The sequence below is a fragment of the Ambystoma mexicanum genome, chromosome 8 (assembly GCF_040938575.1).
Source record: "Ambystoma mexicanum isolate Mex_15411 chromosome 8, UKY_AmexF1_1, whole genome shotgun sequence".
Taxonomy (NCBI): Eukaryota; Metazoa; Chordata; class Amphibia; order Caudata; family Ambystomatidae; genus Ambystoma; species Ambystoma mexicanum.
Window position 1 is genome coordinate 972131413 of NC_090929.1, and position 19820 is coordinate 972151232.

The 19820-nt window shown below is 50.7% G+C and overlaps 1 protein-coding gene across 2 annotated transcripts in view; it reads right to left on the reverse strand.

Moving 5' to 3' along the window:
* ZBTB40 (zinc finger and BTB domain containing 40) overlaps nt 1-19820 on the reverse strand; it is a 948694-nt gene that overhangs the window by 347668 nt on the left and 581206 nt on the right. For both annotated transcript variants that reach the window (XM_069610881.1, XM_069610880.1), the window contains exon 11: nt 9615-9779. In XM_069610881.1, coding sequence (XP_069466982.1) covers nt 9615-9779 — 165 coding nt within the window. The remainder of the gene's footprint in view (nt 1-9614; nt 9780-19820) is intronic.

Sequence of the window (19820 nt, forward strand, 5' to 3'; positions counted from 1 at the left end):
GAAAGTTTCTGAGGGCAGGGTGCGCAAGCAGGGATCCAGACTAGTTATTCTCGCAGGTACCTGGGCCCAAGCACAGATGAAGGCCTTCTGGAGATCAGCAAAGGAGCAGGGCTTTGTCAGGACAGTGAAGACAATGCTGGTTGGCTGCAACAACAAATTTAGGGTATTCAAGCAGGATGCTTCTCTTTGCAGCCATTCTTCAGATCGTCTTTGTGGCTAAGACCCCTAACTAAGTCCCCCTTTTATCCAGGATTCGAGCTGAGTCGCCCCATGGCCAACCAATTTGAAAGATCTACACCATTCAAACTGGTAGGGGCTGTACAATCCTGGGCAGCCTCTGGCAACCAGCTGTGCCCAGCAACAGACACTTTGGCATGGATCTGTACTTCGACCAGACAGTCTCAGCCTGCACGTCTGGTGGTGACAAACCCACACAGACTTTGCCAGTGAAAAGTTCAGTGTTAGGCAAGATTGTATGCAGTACCCTGTGGGAGACTGCACTAGCCTTGTCCGCTTGACAATAGTAAGCCCAACCATTGGTATAAGCATATACTACACAAGTTGGTAGAGCGACTGAGCAGCCAGGGTTATCTCAAGAGGGGTCAATGTGAGCTGTAGGGTTGTAACAGAGTTTCACTGTGACAAGTATCCAAATAAACACTTGCACTCAAGGTTTCTTGATTAAACAATTATTTATTAATTTAACAGTCAGTTGAATAAGCCTTCTTTAGAAGGGAGCAAATATGTAACACTTTAAAATATACTTCAGAAATACACACTCAGTTTCAATAAATCAGTCAATGCCCATTTGGGATGGCACACAGACACTTACTACACCCAGAGGTGACTTAACTATGACACTGTGGACATTAATAGATCATTGGCACATTTAGAGCAATACTGAGTTCGGTGTCAAAAGGAAAAGGTTTAGGGAATAAAGCAATGGTTAACAAATATTCTTAAGCAGGGAAATAGTTTTGAACCCCCCAATGCAAAGTAAATTAACCCTTTCCCAGCTACACAAGTTATATAATGTGTGATTTTTTGGAGGGATAGTTAAAGCACAAAGTCAGAGGTTAGAAGAGTATTTCAGGGAGCCAGGACAGCAAATGTCAATTGAGCAAAACTCTAGGTGAGCTGAAGAGCTTCTTGAAGGTAAGTAAAAAGTCTTGCACAATGTTTGAGAAATCTTTGTAGAAAATGAAATCACTGTTTGTCCACAAGCTGGGAGGCTTGTGAGGGACAAAGCTGCAAGCAACTCTGCAAGTCTCAATTGAGCGCTAGCAAGACTACACAACAAGAGTTAAGTACCCCTTAGTTTACAGTACCTTAGGTCTGAAGAAATTGGTTCCAGCTGGCTTCTGTTCCAGTTGTAGTATGGCAGATCCTGCTGTTCCTGGACCTCAGTCATGGGGACAAGAGGCAGGATGTGTGGGGACTTAAGATCAGCAGCACTTCGCGGTTTCAGCTTGTCGCGAATAGCACCACTGCGTTCTCGGATACCTGGTGGGCTTTCATCGGATCTGGGGTCCAGCACTCTTGAGTCACGCTTGGTCAATCCTGCTTCATGGGAGTCCCGAGGATCTTCCTGGAGCTCGGGTTCGACTTAAAGACGACACACTTGATTCTGGTGTTCCTCTCCCTGGCAATCGGTTCCGGCAGCAGCAATGGAGGTACAGCTAGCTCTGAGAGGATTTGCAGATGAGTTCGTCTTGGGGTCGATTTGTCCCCCCAACCCAAGGGGAGACATCATCCTTTGCAGGGCTTCTCTAGTCGAGGTGAATTCGGAGCTTCGGCACTGCAGCAGGGCTTCACCGGGCAAACTAATGGTCGGGAGTTTCAGCAGGCGTCTCTTCCAAGTTCTTGTTTGGATTCCTTTGTCCAGTGGTCGACTCTGCCTTCCAAGCAAAAGACCTCGCCTTTTATGCAAGTTTCTCCCATTAATTCGCAGCCTAGTTGTCACTCACACAGCAGGGTGGTTGTCCTCCAAGGACAGCAAGCCAGCCAATCACCTTTGGGTGCATTCCCGTGACCTAGGAGATGAAGCACAGGGAGTTTCGGGCACCTCCCTCGCTTCCAGCACAGCCAGACACGCTGGAGCCAGAGGTGGGCTTCAGCAGTTAACCCTGCCAAAGACAAAATGAACAAAGGGACCAAACCTGGTTGGCACACACAGTAAATCTCAAGAAGGACCTTTCCAACAAGAAATGGCGCAAAAAGAAGACTGTGGCCATTTTGACAAAATGGCACCCATGGGTGCTTTACTGCAGCTGTAATTGCAGCCCGCGGTAGAAACACACAATGGTGGGGGAAAAAGTAAACCACTGCCACCAGCCATTAATTGTAGAAAAGAGTAACATAAAAATGTTACATGAGAAACTAGACAAAGGGGATGCTAAGTAACAAACAAGTTACTTACCTGTAACTGTTGTTCTCCAGCATGGGTCTGGCATGGATTCACATGCTCATGACTATTCCCCGTGGTCAGGCTGGGAATCCTCGGTAAAGAAAAAAAATCAGTTTCAGTTTCGTTTCTGAACGGTCTTTCTACTAATAACCAATCACTAGTCTCTGGGTCATACTGCCCCCAGCCAATGACTGACCTCTACCTAAGCCCCTCCTCTGGCAGCCATTTTCAGATTTGGTAGCGCGTAAAGTGGCAGTAGGACCAAGAGAAGAGCCGCAGAGGGGTTGGAAGGAGGGTTCGCATGTGAATCCATGCCAGACCCATGCTGGAGAACAATAGTTACAGGTAAGTAACTTGTTCCCTCTCCAGCATGGAGTCTGGCATGGATTCACATGCTCATGAATACAAGAATACATAGCAGTACAAATATGCACAACCACGGGAGGTGGCAAGGCTCAACATTAAGTATCTCTTACCTCCTCACCAGGCTCACCTTCAAGCGAACAGGTTGAGCAGCACTGCTTGGCTGACTCAGGACTCCTCCTCATTGGAATCCCGGTCGACACAGTAGAATTTTGTGAAGGTGTGCGTCGACCTCCACGTAGCTGCCCTGCAGATGTCCAGCAGGGGCACACCAGACAAGGACGACGTAGTAGCAGCGGTCGCTCTGGTCAAATGGGCTCTCGAACGGCTGGGCAACGGTCGGTTTGCCAACCGGTGACAGTGCATGATGCAGCAAGAGAACCATCTGGAAATGGAAGCCTTGGGGAGGGCCTTCCCTTGGTTCACAGGGCCAAAGTTCCCAAACAGCTGTTATGTCTTCCGAAAACTCTTTGTGCGGTCCACGAAGAACTTCAGTGCTCCAGCCACATCCATCAGCGCTCCAGCCACATCCAGCGAGTGCAAAGTCCTCTCAGCCGGCGACGAAGGCGACGGGAAGAACACAGGCAACACCAAAGGCTCGTTGAGATGGAAGTCGGACGGCACCTTGGGCATGAAGGAGGGGTGCGTCCTCAGCACTACCCTAGTTTGGTGGAATGTCAAGTACGGCAGCTTACAAAAGAGGACCTGGATCTCTCCCACTCATCGTGCGGAGGTGATGGCCACAAGAAATGCTGTCTTCCATGATAGGAATTTCAGTGGCGCCAAATGCAAAGGCTCGAATGGCAGGCCCATGAGCCTGGTCAGCACCACACTGAGCTCCCATGCCGTGCCGGAGCCTTCACTGGCGGGAACGAGCGGAAGAATCCTTTATGTACTCCTTAACCAGGCGGTGGGACCACAGCGACGACCGCCCCGGAGTTCTGGTGTAGCGGGAGATCGCTGCCAGATGAATTTTGATGGAGGCTTGAGCCACCCCCCCCCCCCCCTTGGCCAGCGACAGCAAGTGTGGCAGCACTTGAGGGGCCGTAATCCATATGGGGTTGCTCTTCTGTGCACGGCAACAGACAAATCCTCTTCCATTTATGTCCATAGCACTTAAGAGTTGCGGAAGCCCTGGCCTTGGCAAGTACCTCCTTGCAGTCCGCCGGGATGTCGTAGCCTCCGAACTCTAGTGCTGCAGGAGCCAGGCCTGCAGGTTCAGAGATCCTGGGTCGTGATGCAGGATTGCGCCTCCTTCCCTGGGAAGAAGATCTGCTTCCGTCGGTAGCTTGACTGGAGGGGACGCTGACATGTCAAGAAGGTCCGGGAACCATATTTGCCTCGGCCACGCCGGTGCGACGAGGATCATCTGAGTTGACTGATGAGTCGCAGGAGCAACGGCGGGAACCCATAGAAGAACAGGCCGTCCCAGGGGAAGGAGAATACATCCCCCATGCTCCGCAGCTGGGGAAACCTGCTGGCGAACCTCCGGCACTTGGTGTTCGTCGCCATCGCGCAACAGATCGATCTGGGGATTGCCCCATTGTCGGAATAGGAGATCTACTTGATCTTGCCGAAGCTCCCATTCGTGGCAAGAGCGCAGTTCCCTGCTGAGGGAGTCGGCGACAGTGTTCTTCACTCCTGCCAGGTGAAAGGGTACCAGGAACATTCCCTGGGCGACAGCCCAGTGCCACAGATCCTGTGCTTCCTTGGAGAGCGCTGGGGATCTGGTGCCCCCCTGCTTCCGGATGTAGAACATCGTGGTGGTGTTGTCGGTGAAGACCCTTACCACTTTCCCCCTGTGGGATGGAAGGACCCGAGGGCCCAAAACATGGCTCGGAGCTCCGGGACGTTGATGTGCAGTGACCTCTCATCCGGGAGCCAAATGCCTCTTGCATGGAGATCTCTGGTGTGCGCACCCCATCCCTCCAGGGAGGCGTCCGTCACCACCATCACCTGATGCGCTGGGGTCTGGATGGCCATTCCCACCGCGAGATGCGCGCGGGTGCCCCACCACTGGATCGCTTGATGGACAGTCCCGTTGAGGGAGAGCTGGTCTCCGAAGCTTCCTGCCACTTGTATCCACCAGGCGTCTAGGAACTACTGCAGCGGCCGCATCCGCAACCTGCACTGTCGCACGAGGTAGATGCATGACGACATCATGCCGAGCAGGGACTTGATGGACCTCACCCTGGCTATTTCCATGGCCAACAGCCGTTGTACCTCGCCCAGGATGGCCTTGATCCTCTCCTCCGACGGTGAAGCCAGCCACGCCACCGTGTTGAGCCTGGTTCCCAGGAACAGGGTGTCCTGCGATGGCACCAAGCAGGACTTCGCAAAGTTTATCGAGAACCCCAGTTCCGTGAGCAGGCGGACGGTCCTCGCTGTGTGGTTGAAAGCGACTTCCCTTGACTTTGCTCGGATGAGCCAATCATCCAGATAGGGGAAGACGTGGATCCCCTGCAGTCGCAGCCACCGGTGCCAGGCACTTGGTGAAGACCCTTAGCGCTGACTTCAAACCGAAGGGCAGTGCCTTGAACTGATAGTGCCGCCCCTGGACCATGAAGCGTAGAAACCTTCGATGTCCTTTGTGTATGGGGATGTGGAAGTAAGCATCCTCCAGGTCCAGCGACGACAGGCAGTCCCCTTCTTCCAGCTGTCCCAGCACGTGCTGAAGGGTGACCTTCCGGAATTTGGGGGATTTTATGTATTTGTTGAGACGGCGGAGGTCCAGGATAGGCTGCCAGCTCCGGGAAAGTACCACGAGTATGCTCGGAGCCCCAGAGTCTCTTCAGGACGAGTTCTATCGCGCCCTTTTGCCAGCATCGCCCGTACCTCTAGAAGTAGTTGTGGGATGTGGTTTTCTTTCCTGGCCACCAGTGGAAAGTTAGGGCACTTCCTTTGGAACACCAGAGTGTGCCCGGGGCCAGGGCATCCAGCACCCAATGGTCGGAGGAGATGGATTCCCACACGCTGACGAATTTCGCCAGCCGCCCTCCCACCGGGGTGCTCGGGTGGGGGGCCTTATGTAAAGGCCGGTTCAGTCCTGCTTCGCCGACGCCTTGCCACCTTGGGCCCCTTGGCGATGATGTCCACCGGCCTTGTTTGCGGCCTCTGTAGGCTTCCTGCGATGAAGAGCGGGTTGCCTGACGGTACGACAAAGAGCTGCCGCCAAATCCTTTGGAGGCACCTTGAGACTTGCCTCTGAAGGTCTGAAAGGACAGCCGTCACTGATGTAGCATGCCCAAGGCACGGGCTGTCTCGTGTTTGCCTTGATGGCCTGCAGTGACTCGTCCACTGCCTTGCCGAACAGGTTGTACCCGTAGAAGGGCATGTCCAGTACCTGTAATATCTATATTGGTTGTCTGCACTGGAGGCACACTGTGCAGGTAGTGGAATGTCATTAGGTAATCTAGAATCTTATGCGTCATCAAGGTTCTGAATCCTACAGTTTGAATCTTCAGGATGGGAGAGCTTACTGACTGGATGTATCTTGCCTAGCTTCTGTCCCAATCATCTAAGCTTACCCTGGAACTAATAATAAAGCTCATCTACTTTTATACAAATCAGCCTCCAGCATCTTACCCGTTTCTCCAGTAATGCGGATACTACAGTACCCTGGTCTGTACGTCCTGACGGAAGTCGGTGGCCCTACGCCAACCGCGCCGGCAAAGGCAAACACCATTGCACATCTGGCAAAAAGCGGTGTCGGCGATGTCCGTGGCTAACGTGATGGCGTGGTCCAACGCCACCTCACCCTCTTGCAGGATTTCAAGGGCTTGCGCCCTCTTGGCTGGAAGGAAGTCCAGGAGTGCGGCGATATTGAACCACAGCTCCCTATCGTAGCGGCCCACAATAGCGAGAGTGTTGGCCGCTTTAATGGTCGTCGAGGCCGATGAGATGACCCGGCGTCCCATGGCGTCTAGCTTTTTCCCCTCGGCGTCCGGCGGAGAAGTGGCAGTTGATGCCGTAGCCCCTGCCGATTTCTTCTTAGCTGCCGCAGAGACCACGGAGTCCGGGGACGGCTGCGCCCTGAGGCACATGGGCGCGGAGTCTGGGAACCGGTACTTCTTCTCGTACCGGTCTCTCTTCGCAGGGGCCGTGGATGGGTTCTTCAGAAAGAACAGCCCTTCGCCTCAATTGTCATCCAACAGCGGGACTGAGAGGACTGCCTTCCTCTTTGATAAAGGAACCCCTCCATATGTTCTTCAGGGAATAGCTGGAAAAGCTCTGATGCCCTGGTGATCATGGCGTGAAAGGAGCCCATTTCGTCAGGAGGGGAAGCCCGGGGAGGGGGCGATGGGAGTTCTGTTCTGTCGTTGCCACCGTCGTCCGTCCCTGTCGTCTCCGTCTCATCCCTCGCGGAAGGGATGGAGGTGAAGGATGGAAGAGCGGGGGAGGATGGACTCTCCTCCGCTTGGCTGGAGGGCTCCCGGACGGTCCAAGTGCCACTGGATCATCAGCCGGAGGTAAGGGCAATATTGTACTGATCTCTCTGCACAAGGTGTGCAGTGCCAGCAAAATGTCATCTGACCTGTCCATCAGCGGTGGCATCGGTTGCGACGGGAGCGTTGGCAGAGGTGTGGTGTTGAGTTCCTCGTCAATCTGCCGTTCTTCATCGGCTCGACCCTCGCTCTCCATGTCCGCCTCGTCGGGATCCTTCCCGTAGGCCCTGACCTCGACGAACCTCTTGTCGAGGACTGCCTTGAGACCAGACAGCTCGTCCTCGGAGGAGGAAGTAGCTGAGTCCGTTAGTTCTATCGTGCCCCCCCTTCCTTCTCGGCCCGGGGTTTCATAAGGGTCTTTTCGATAGGCTGGAAAGACTATTCCCACTAGGCCTGGAGGTCGTCTCCACTGGGGTCACCTCTGAGGGCTTCGCCAGAGCTGTCACGACTCCCTCAATCGAGGCCTTAGCCAGGTGAATCTGGGCCTTCACGACTTTAGGCGCGTCCGAGGCCTTCACTGTGGGAGGAGGATCACTGCCTCGTTCCCCCTTGGCTTTCTCTGTCAGGGCCGACCGGGGCTTCTCCCCAAGCTTACCCGGGTTGTCAGGCTTCCTCTTCGAGCCAGAGCATTTGCTCGTGGTTGATGGCATCGGCGATGTTGCGCCCGGTCTGGCAGCCGAGGAGCCTGAACCAACTGTGCTCCTGGTGCCCACGGACTCGCAGTGCTTTGCCTTTTCTTGGGCCCCCGTCGCCGCAGCGCCCTCAAAGATTTTACAAGACCGCTCAGATTTCTTATCACCTGTTGCTGGGCTCTTCGCCTCCAGCCAGTTAGCGAGTCGTGTACAACGGTCCTTCGTGGTCCGGACGGACATGTTCTTGCAGAACGCACAGTCCTCCTCCACGTGCGACTTGGAGTGCAGGCAGTAGAGGCACCGGGAGCGCTCATCCTCCTTGAAGACGTTCTGTAGTCCACATCCTGGGCAGATCCTAAACAGCTTGGATCCAACAGGCGTTGATTCTCCTTTGTCCTGGGCCATGGCCACGTGGGGGAGGCCTCAAAGATCTTCCGGAATCCTCCAAGAAGTGAAATTCGATGAAATTCCACCCTTGAGGGGCATAGATATTTCCGAAAGGGTCGCCATTAATCAGAAGATGAATCGGTGGAGCTTGAGGCTCGATTTGACCGAAAAAATAAGAGTAAACTCTTTGAAAAAACACAATACGCAGTAAAAGCTCGAGAGCTAAGCACGAGGACTCCCAACACTTGAACATGCGGTAAAAATCTGAAGATGGCTGCCAGAGGAGGGGCTTAGGTAGAGGGCAGTCATTGGCTGGGGACAGTATGACCCAGAGACCAGTGATTGGTTATTAGTAGAAAGACAGTTCAGAAACAAAACTGAAAATGATTTTTTCTTTACCAAGCATTCCCAGCCTGACGACGGGGAATATTCATGAGCATGTGAATCCATGCCAAACCCCATGCTGGACAACCCCTCCAGCACCCTACTGTAAGATAGTGTGTGCTGGGTCTACAAAGTTACAAATGTAACTAAAGTCAATTTCACTTCGCTGCTCTAACCAAGAGAAGGTATTTAAACATTGGGGAAATCTGGAAGACTTCCCTGTGTCACTGAACTGAAGGTGCTGTGTGACACAAGGTAAAAAGCTGATGCCTATGGACTGCAAAACCAAAAGAAACACAGTGTTCAAATCAATGAAAAATATATGAGAGAGTAGGAAAAAGGTCTCTCTCTCCAGGATAAATTAAAAGTCCTAAAGTCCAGCAAAAAGAGCTGGGGGTCTCTAAAGTAGAAGGGAATTAGCATATTTCTGAATTCTCCCTAACATTCAGCTTTTCCCAACGAAGGGCTTACGATATATGGCAAATACAGCTAGAAGATGGATAAAGTACAGGCAGAAATCTTGTGGCATGGTCAATTGAAAGTTTATGGTAATCTAAAAAGGCATTAAGCGGTAAACTGAGAGAATTAAAAGAAATCTGGACGAAATAGAGCTGGTGCCACCAGCCAGTGTTGGACAACTCTTGCAAGTAACCACAAAAAGGTATGAAAAAGACATTTTTGTGACACAAACTATTCCCACAACACCTTGCTGTTCTACATTGTGAAATTCTCTGTTTTACCCTGCACCCTTCACATTACAGCGTTCTCACGCACTGATAGCCATAGGGACTCATAGGTGCCCCCAAAAAAGATGCAATTAGCAAAGCAAGAAAAGTGAAAAAGGCTTCACTTGCCTCCAAATGTCAGGACAGGTACAGAACAGCATTAACAATTAGGGGGTAGCGTAGATAAAGGAGGAAAAGGGGCAAAAAGAAAATATTTCCCAACGGTTCCTTTCATGAAATTACGATATTGTGATAACACGCCCTTACTTACTGTGGAACGTGCGCAGATGTACGGAAAGACCATTTGCTTGGCTAAACCCTTTTCCACATTCCCTGCAGACATATGGCTTGTCACCAGTGTGCGTTCTTACATGCCGTGTGAGTTCAATTGACTGAGCAAAGACAGCATCGCAGTATTGGCAAGCATACATCTTCCCTGCAAAGGATTAAAATGTAAACGGTTGATGTACATCAAACAGGCATAACAAAAAGCCTAAGAGAATAGCTTAAGAATTACAGAGTATAGTGTGTAGAATCACTATTTCAATTTAGAATTATGATGGGCAACACATTTAGCAGAACTTTACATGAAGACCATAAAAGTAGTCTTGCTTAAACAAGCTATTTAGTCAATGGCGTATTTAGGATTTCTGCTGCCCTAGGCCCATCTGAGTGTATGTGCCACTTCCCTCTCCAATCTCACACCACCCCTGCAGGATTCTGCACCTTCATCAGAATCTGTCCCTTCAACAGACTCTGTCCACCTTGGCCAAACTACACCACCATTTTGGTCTCATTACAACAAATGCTTTTTTAAGGCTGAAAGGATTACAACATTATTGCTTCCACTCTAATTCAAGCCTGGCATCGTCTATGATATGTTAGTTGAGTGTTTCCTTGTCTCTACTGCCCAGGATCAGGAGAAGGCAGTGTGTTCCACAGTTCAATGCACTCAAGGTACTTGTTGACACCTAGCCCTACAGATAAGGGGTGCATTGGCCACTTTTACACCATAAAAATAAGAAAATACTCCCAAAAAATAAAAATAATGAGTAGAAATACTCCCAATAAAAAAATGGGAAGTGGACTGCCCCTGCTTTCACCCAACCAGATCCATGGATGTATTGGAAGAGCAGTTCATGTAGTACCACAGGAAGAAACAACTGGAATTATGGAAGACGTCAAATGTAGCTTTTACATTTTGTTTTTATAATTGACCATTTGAATGGCGCCTATACATCAAGTGTTTTCAGGCGCCACAAGACAAGGTGATGGGGTAGGGGGGGGGGGGACAGGGAGAAAATAACAGCAATGGTCCTACTAGGCCTTGACACATTCGGATCACGCAAGTGCAGTAACAGGAAGTGCAGGGGAAGGGGGAGAAGTGCAGGGAGAGGAGGGGCCAGGGGCTGGGCAAGTGCTAAGGGAGGCCCAGGAGAGTAAGTACTCAACAACCAAGATGGGGGTAAACCAGTGCGAAGGAAGGCGGTGGACCAGACTCATTACGCAAGTCGGGGAACGGTGCCCGAGGGCAAGAGCTGGTAAAATGGGTGAGGGGGATGACTGGCTGAAAGAGGGCCAGGCTACAGTAAGGCTCATGAGGGAACAGGCAACCAGACAGGGTCTGGTGGAAGCTAGCAGGGGAGAGGGAGGAGGAGGAGGAGAAGCTTCCGAAACTTAAGGAGATTCGGCTCCTTAATGGCAGAGATGGGCAGAGATGGGCCGGGAGGCAGTTCCAGAGGGAGGCTCCTGCCAAAGAGAGAGATCTACCCACCACTCTCTGCTTGGAGAAACATCTGACCTGCAGAGAGTTAGAGCTAGAAGACCGAAGGGCTCTGGGAAGGGAGGTATTTAGGGAGAGCGAGTTGGATGTAGCATGGTCCCAGGCCCCAGAAAGGCTTGTGGATGATGCATAGGGTCTAACATTAGATCTGTGCAGTCACAGCCAGCCAGTTGAGAGATTTTAGGGTGGGAGAGATACAGTCCATGTGCTTGAGGCCAAGGATAAGTCTGGCAGTCCTATTCTTTTAATGTGCATGAATAACTAGGTGCAAAGTAGTATTTCTCACAAAATTATTTCTGTTTAACAGTTGAATATATTTTTACTAGTTTATTAAATACTCCCATTGGGAACAGGGCACACGGTTTTACTCCCTAAAAATCAGTTTACTCCAAACTTCCAAAAATAGGGAGTAAAATACTATCTGGAGCACTGTTGACGCCAACTGCCTACTTTCAATTAGGTCAGATAACAATCTTTTAGAGGAAGACATCAGAGCATAAGCTGTCTGCCAACTGGATACAAGTGTGTGTGTATTTGGAAAGAGGAATTTTGTTTTCAATGCTAATATTTGGTTTTTGACGATTTGCCTGCTGTCGCACCTTGAGAAGCCCTTAGATTGGTGTATTATAAGAATGTATCAGGAAGCAAAACTACATTTCTTCATGCGGTCTTGCGAAATGTCAGAATTCACATATGAAATATATGCAAGTGGTTCAGGCATATTTTAAAAAAAAATTATTAAAAAGAACTAAACGTCCTTATGGTTATAGCTCTGGTATTAGCAGTGGGCATAAAGGAAAAAAAGCAATTTAACACCTGCTGCAGCCCATGTATCCCCAATCCCTAGTGCTGGACGACGATTACAAGATGGCAAAAACACAAGTGACATTTGTAAACTATGCCTGGGCTTAAACACCTGAGTGGAGTAAACAGTTGAAGGTTCTTGGAACCTTTGGCTTAGCATTCTCATGGTGGAGTTTTGTATAGGGGCAAACCTGAATGTTCATAGGTGGAAAACAAAAACATTCCACGTAGCTGTGAAGTAAAGGCGGGTTTCAAAACAAATTGAAATGGTACATACTGTTTACATCAATGCTGTTTTTGCCACTGTCCAAAACACCCAACACCCCAAGAGTGAAACTGAGTAATGGGTCGGGCTTTTCAGCACAACATTACCTTTGTGGGTGTGGTTTAGGCTCATGGTCTTGCCAGCTTGCATTTGTGGCAATTTCAACTTTTTGTTAAGTCCTTAGAGTTGGTTAGACTGTACAATGCAAAGGAACATTGTGAGATGTGTGATTTATAGATATAGATTTCCTGCTGTTGTTTAAGGTACTGTTTTTCAGTAAGAGTCATACCATGTATATAAAATATAATTACTGTAAAGTTAATTATAAAAGTAACGTATGTGTTGTGTTGCATGGCATACTTTGCAGTTCTTCTGGTAGTATGGAGTGTGCAGCTGAATGTCATAATAAACCCAGCAGGGATGTAATTTGCCTGCTTAGCACTGGGCAGCTTCTGTAAAAAAAAAACTGAATGGATATCTTGACAGGACCTCCGAGAGCCTTTTCTTTACAGCTGTGAAACCCTTGGCACACAGCTGTTTTCCTCCACCCTTCTATGGCTTTGTGCATCATTTCACAGGCTTCTTAATGAACTTGTGCTTTTAGATGTACTCTTCACTATTTTAACTTCTGTACAATCTCATATTTGCACCTTTTGGGCAGCCACAGACCTCTAATACATGGGGCCAGGGAGGAAAGTAGTGCTTCCTTCGTTCAGAACATCATTCCAGTGCCTACTTTTGGGATCTCTGTACTTGACTTAAGCATAGGTATGCATGTAATATTGTATAATGATGCATAATTTTTAACCTTTACTATTCTGGGGGAAAACCCTATTTATTTTACAATGATTTAAAATGTGCATGTCTTGAGCATTTGAACATAAAAGTGATTGCTTAACACAGTGTATGTATGTGCTAATTACAAAAAACTCGAAAGGTAACAAGGAGTGGCACCAATAAAACCAATGAGGTTCTGGCCGTTATGCATATTAAGGCAAATTCTGGTACCAAAAGAATGACCAAAGAGTTTTATATCGGTCATATACGTCTGTGAGACTTGTATGACTGAATCACTAAATACCTTTTGCACGATGGGTTTGGTACACAATTCCTTTATTTTTTTATTTTTAAACATAAGTCATCCTAGCAATAAAGCTTTCGTAAAAATCAAGCATATATGCACATTTCGCCAGAAAAACTTTGAGGTGCCAGTGTGAAATAACTGCCAACAGCTCCAAATCACAGACACATTGTTGTAGATTGTCCAGAATGAGAAAAAAACTAGATTGGGGGAGTCCACTTGAGGTAAGACTTCATAAAACTATCCATTGGCCTACAGGTCCCCAACTCTTTGTATAAGTCTGTACTACTCAAGGAACTTTGATATAGTGGCAGAGCAGTCAGGCTCATCATAGGAGGAAAATGTAAGCTGTAGGTAAATAATGTAACCAGGAAGTCCAATAGTTCAAAGAAACACAAATAAAATGATTTATTAAAATAAACATCTATTATATTTACACAAGGAAGGTAGATGAAAATTTAGTTCACTTCACCAACACACAAGAATTCTTAATAATAATTTTCCAAGTCCAATGCTTCAATGGTAGTTGCTCGCAGTACAGTTGTAGTTTGACACTAGTGACAGTTCTACCATATTATTGGTACTACCGCGCACTTGCATTAAGACAAAGATATACAGTAATTGTATTTAGTTAGCAAAACCACAACTTTTTTTTTAGGAAGGAAAAAGATTGGTTAATCACACAGCAGCAGAGCTTAACGTTCTAAGGAGACTTTTCTGACAAACTAACAGTATGAAAGTCCAATCCCTAAATAAATGAAAAAATCAGTATGGAACAAGTTACTTACCTTTAACTGTTCTCCAGCATGGGTCTGGCATGGATTCACATGCTCGTGAATATTCCCTGTCGTCAGGCTGGGAATTCTTGGTAAAATAAAATAGAGTTTCAGTTTCGTTTCCAAACTGTCTTTCTCCTACAAGCCAGTCACTGAGCTTTGGGTCATACTGCCCCCAGCCAATGACTGCCCTCTACCTAAATCCCTCCTCTGGCAGCCATCTTCAGATTTGGTAGCATGTAAAGTGGCAGTAGGACCAAGAGAAGAGCCGCAGAGGGGCAGACGGGAGGGTTCGCATGTGAATCCATGCCAGACCCATGCTGGAGAACAACAGTTACAGGTAGGTTACCTGTTCCTTCTCCAGCATGGGGTCTGGCATGGATTCACATGCTCATGAATCCTGGGTCGTGGCGCAGAATTGCGACTCCTTCCCTGGCGAGAAGATCGACAACTGGCAGCTTGACTGGAGGGGACGCCGACATGCTGAGAAGGTCCAGGTACCAGATCTGCCTCGGCCACGCTGGTGCGACAAGGCTCATCCTGCAACAGCACCGTCTGAGTTGATTGATGACTCGAAGAAGCAATGGAGGGAACGCATACAGAAACAGGCCGTCTCGGGGAAATGAGAATGTGTCCCCCCACGCTCCCCGGCTGGGGAAACCTGCTGGCGATCCTGCGGCACTTGAAGTTTGTCACTGTCGCAAACAGATCGTTCTGGGGATTGCCCCATTTGTCGAACAGGTTGTCCACTTGGTCGTGCCGAAGCTCCCACTCGTGGCAGAAGCGTAGCTCCCTGCTGAGAGAGTCGGTGACTGTTCTTTATGCCTGCCAGGTGGAATGGAAAGAGGAACATCCCCTCAACGACGGCCCAGTGCCCAAGTCCTGCGACTCCCTGGAGAGCGCCGGGATCTGGATGTAAAACATTGTGGTGGTATTGTCCGTGAAGACCCTCACCACTTTACCCTTGAGAGAGGGCTGAAACGACTTGAGGGCCCAAAACACCGCCCATAGTTCCAGTATGTTTATGTGCAGTGTTTTTTTATTCCAACAGCCACAGGCATCTGGTGGGAAGACGTCCGGTGTGGGCTTTGCATTCTTCCAGAAATGCATCTGTGGCGGTCTCTTGGTACGGGGGGGCTTTGGAAATCTGTGCCTCCGGCAATATTGGCACGCACGCCCCTCCATCTGATCGCTCGTCAGAACTCCTCGTCGAGCGCGATCCTGTCCGGGAAGCTTCCGGACACCTGGACCCAACGGGCGCCTTGGAACTTCTGGGACTTTATGTATTTGTTTAGCCGTTGTAGGTCGAGAAAGGGCCCCCATCCCCGGTCTTCTTTCTTACGAGGAAGTACTTTGAGTTTACTCCGGAGAACCGGAGTCGCCGTGGAACCAGCTCTATCGCCCCTTTTGTAACATGGCCCGAACCTCCAGCAGCAACTGAGGGATGTGGTTTTCCTGCCGGGCCACCGGCGGTATTCGCTGACACTTCTGTTGGAATTCTAAGGTGTGTCTGTGAGCGAGAGCATCTAGCACCCATCTGTCGCTGGAGATGGTCTCCCACACGCCGACGATGTTCGCCAGCCGGCCTCCCACCAGGGTGCACGGGTGGGGGCCCGAAGTCCCAGCGGGTTCAATCTTGCTTGGGGGTCGACGGGCTGCCTTGTGGTCCCCGACGTCTGCCCCTGAAGACCTTGGAACGACCCCTGTTGGCTTCCTGGGTCAAGGAACTGGAGGGCTGGAAGTAAGAGGATGAGCCCCCCCTGAAGTCCTTCGAGAGCGGATAGACTTCCCTCATGAGGAACAAAAGGACGGTTGTCATTGCTGTAGGGTGCCTAGGGCATGTGCCGTCTCCGTGTCTGCCTTGATGGTATGGAGGGATTTGTCGACAACCTTCTCAAAAAGGTTGTCCCCGCCAAAGGGAATGTCCAAAACCCTTGTCTGGACCTCCTTTCTAAAGTTTGTGGCCTTGAGCCAGCCACGATGGCGAAGACAAACTCCATTTCCCATCTGGCGGAAACCTGTATCTGCGATGTCCAGGGCCACTGTGATGGTGTGGTTTGACGCCTTCTCGCCTTCTTGAAGGATCTCCAGAGCCTCAACCCGCTTGTAATCAGGGAGGAAGTCCAGCAGCAAAGCCAGCTTAAACCACAGCTCCCGGTCGTATCTGGCCACGATCGCGAGGGCGTTGGCAGCCTCGACGGTCGTCGCCGCTGAGTAGCTAACCTTTCTACCCATAGAAACCAACCTCTTCCCCTCGTTATCCGGAGGGGTGGAGGAAGAAGAGGCAGCCGAGCCCGACAATTTCGTCCTGGTGGCCACCGAGTCAGTCGACGGTTAAGACTGCAAGCACTTGTGTGCAGAGTCTGGCACCCTGTACTTCTTCTCCAGCCGGACTATCTTTGCTGGGGCTGTAGAGGGGTTCTTCAGCAAAGCCAGCCCTTCGCCCCAAACATCGTCCAGGAGACGGACCGACAGGAGGGTCTTCCTCTTCACCTCCCGGTGCTGATATAAGAAGCTTCCTTCTTTTCCTCCGGCATGAGCTGGAAATGCTCTGACGCCCAGGCATTGATCGCAATGAAAGATCCCACCTCGACCGGCGGAGAGGCTCTGGGCGGAAGTGACGGGAAATCCCCCATCCCACCCTCATCGTCATCATCATCCGTGCCCGTTGATGCTGTGTCCGACTAAATCTCCCTTGGGGGGAGAGGCAGTGTAGAGGGGGGGGGGGGCGATGGGTGGCATGGAGGCGTAGGATGCCTCTTCTCTTCTTGGCTGGCAGCTCCCCTGGTCCCAATGGGGTGGCCGCTACTGGCGCCGCGGGAGGAGCGGCCAGAGAGGTCGTCGACATCCTCCTCTGTATCTCAGACACCAGCGTTTGGAGGGTCAAGAGGATATCCAGTGAAAGGTATCCAGGCGGTATCTGGGGTGTAGAGGTGCTAGTTTCCATGCCCTTGTCGTCCTGGGCCCCCTAATTGTCGCCTGCATAGATGGTAACCCTGTCGTCGTCCGACCCCCCCACTGGGGCGAGTGCCCAGCGTTTCCTCCGTCGTCATCACCCTCTTGGATGATGTGGACGGAAATGATCTCATCCTCATCAGCCAAAGAAATGTCCGTGCCCTGGAGGCCTTACGCGCCCCCCCCCCTTTTCATCTGGTCCAGAGGGGTCGGTCTCGGACTGAGGTCCGGCATCCTCTTCTCATGGGTTTTCTCAACTGGCTTACTTGAAGACTCCCTCCTAGGAGGAAGAGACACCCTGACTGTCATCAGGGGAACCCTGCGGGTCCGACCCTATGGTCTTTGAAATGACGCCACCACCACCTCGAGGGAGGGTGACAGTTTCACCTAGTGCACCTGGGGCTTTACAGAAAGGCTGGATCCGTTGTCTGCTTTGGCCTTTTCCTTCCTGGCCGTGTCGGACACCTTGTCCTGCTTGGCCTTCGCCGTGGGGCCTAGCCAGAACCCTTGGCCTTCTCTGTCGCGAGTGGGTCAGACACCGCACCCTGTCTGGCCTTCTCCGGATTCTCTCTCAGCTTCGCCAGGGTAGCTGACTTCCTCTTGCAGGACGATCTATTGTGGTGGCTGGAGATAGATTCAGCTGGGGATGATGATGATTGCGCCCTGACCGTTGCGGGACCCACAGTGAAGACCGTGCCGGAGACCTGGTGTAGCGGGCGATAGCCGCCAGATGTACCATGATGGAGGCGTGAGCCAGTCCCGATTTAGCCAATGACAGTAAATATGGGTGTACTTGAGGGGCCGTGATCCTCAGAGGGTTGATATTCTGCGACCGACACCAAGTGGCAAAGTTCTTTCATTTGTGTCCGTAGCACTTCAAAGTAGACAACGCCCTGGCTTTGGCGAACACTTCCCTGCAGTCCACCGGAAGATCGTAGCAACCGAACTCTAATGCTGCAGGAGCCAAGCCTTCATGTTCAGAGACCCCAGGTCGTGGTGCAGAATTGAGCCTCCTTCCCTGGCAAGAAGATCCGCAACCACTGGCAGCTTCACTAAAGGGGACACTGACATACTGAGAAGTTCTGGGTACCAGATCTGCCTTTGCCACGCTGGTGCGACAAGGATCATCCTGCACTGGTACCGTCTGAGTTCACGGATGACTCGAAGTAACGGCAACGAAGGAACGCATACAGAAACAGGCCTTCCCAAGGGAATGAGAATGTGTCCCCCATGCTCCCCGGCTGAGGGAATCTGCTGGCGAACCTCTGGCACTTGGTATTCGTCCCCGTCTCAAACAGGTCCATCTGGGGACTGCCCCACTTGAGGAAAAGGTTGTCCACTTGATCCTGCCGAAGCTCCCACTCGTGGCAAGAGCGCAGCTCCATGCTGAAAGAGTCGGCGATGGTGTTCTTTACTCCTGGCAGGTGAAACGGAAAGAGGAACATCCCCTGGGCAACAGCCCAGTGCCACAAGTCCTGCGCCTCTTTGGAGAGCGCTGCGGATCTGGTGCCCCCCTTTTTCCAGATGTATAACATTGTGGTGGTATTGTCTGTGAAGACCCTCACCACTTTGCCATTGAGGGATGTAGAAACGACTTGAGGGCCCAAAACACTGTCTTAATTCCAGAACGATGATGTGTACCACCTTTTCCTCCGGCAGTCACAGGCCTCTGGCGTGAAGACGTCTGGTGTGCGCTTCCCATGCTTCCAGTGAAGCGTCTGTCGTGACCGTCTTCTTACACTGGGGGCTCTGGAAATCTGTGCCTCTGGAGATATTGGAGCGCACTCCCCACCACCTTATCACTCGACGGAACTCCTCATCTAGCGTGATCCTGTCCTGGAAGCCTCCGGAGATCTGGACCCAACGGGCATCGATGAATTCCTAAAATGGCGCATTCGCAACCTGCAGAGCCGAATCAGGTATATGCATGACGACATCATGTTGAGTAGAGACTTGATGGTCCTCTTCGTAGCGACCCTGAGTGCTAACAGCCGTTGAACTTTTCCCAAGATGGCCGATATCCTCTCCTCCGATGGTGACGCCAGGCAGGACACTGTGCCAAGCCAGGATTCCAGGAACAGAGCGTCCTGCGATGGAGTCAAGCAGGACTTTGCATAATTCACTGAGAATCCCAGATCCGTAAGCAGTCAGATGGTTTTCGCGGTGTAGTCGACGGCAATGTCCTTTGATCTGACCCGGATGAGCCAGTCATCCAGGTAAGAGTACATGTGGATCCCTTGCAGTCGTAGATAGCCCACCACCGGAGCCAGGCACTTGGTGAAGACTCTGGGCGCTGACTTCAGTCCAAAGGGAAGAGCCTTGAACTGGTAATGCTTCCCTTGAACAATGAATCGCAGCGTTTGTCCTGTCGTATCTGGGTGGTACGGCTGTTGTCTGGGTCAACCCATTGCTGGAACAAAGGAGTCATTTACTCTATGACTGTGATGTATTAATCACTGCCATGTCACGTGTCTTTGATACTAGGTACAAGGCTCAGGCTACGGACCTGGAGTTGCTTGCTTTACAACAAGGGGATACATCCTTGTTAGCATTTCTAGCCAAGTTCAATCAACTGGTGGCCGAAACAGGCTGGCCGGAAGATAAGAAGGCTGCCTTGTTTTACAAGGGCCTCTCTGATGGATTGCAGGACGTTTTGGCTAGTGTACCCGTGGTCCCTGCCATGTTTCCGGAACTATTGGATTTGGTTCTCCAAATGGATGCCCGTAGGGTGGAAAGGAAAGGAGAAAAAGAGGACCGCTTCCTGCTCAGCCCGCTGTGGCTCTCCCACCCACAGGCAATAGGGAACCCATGCA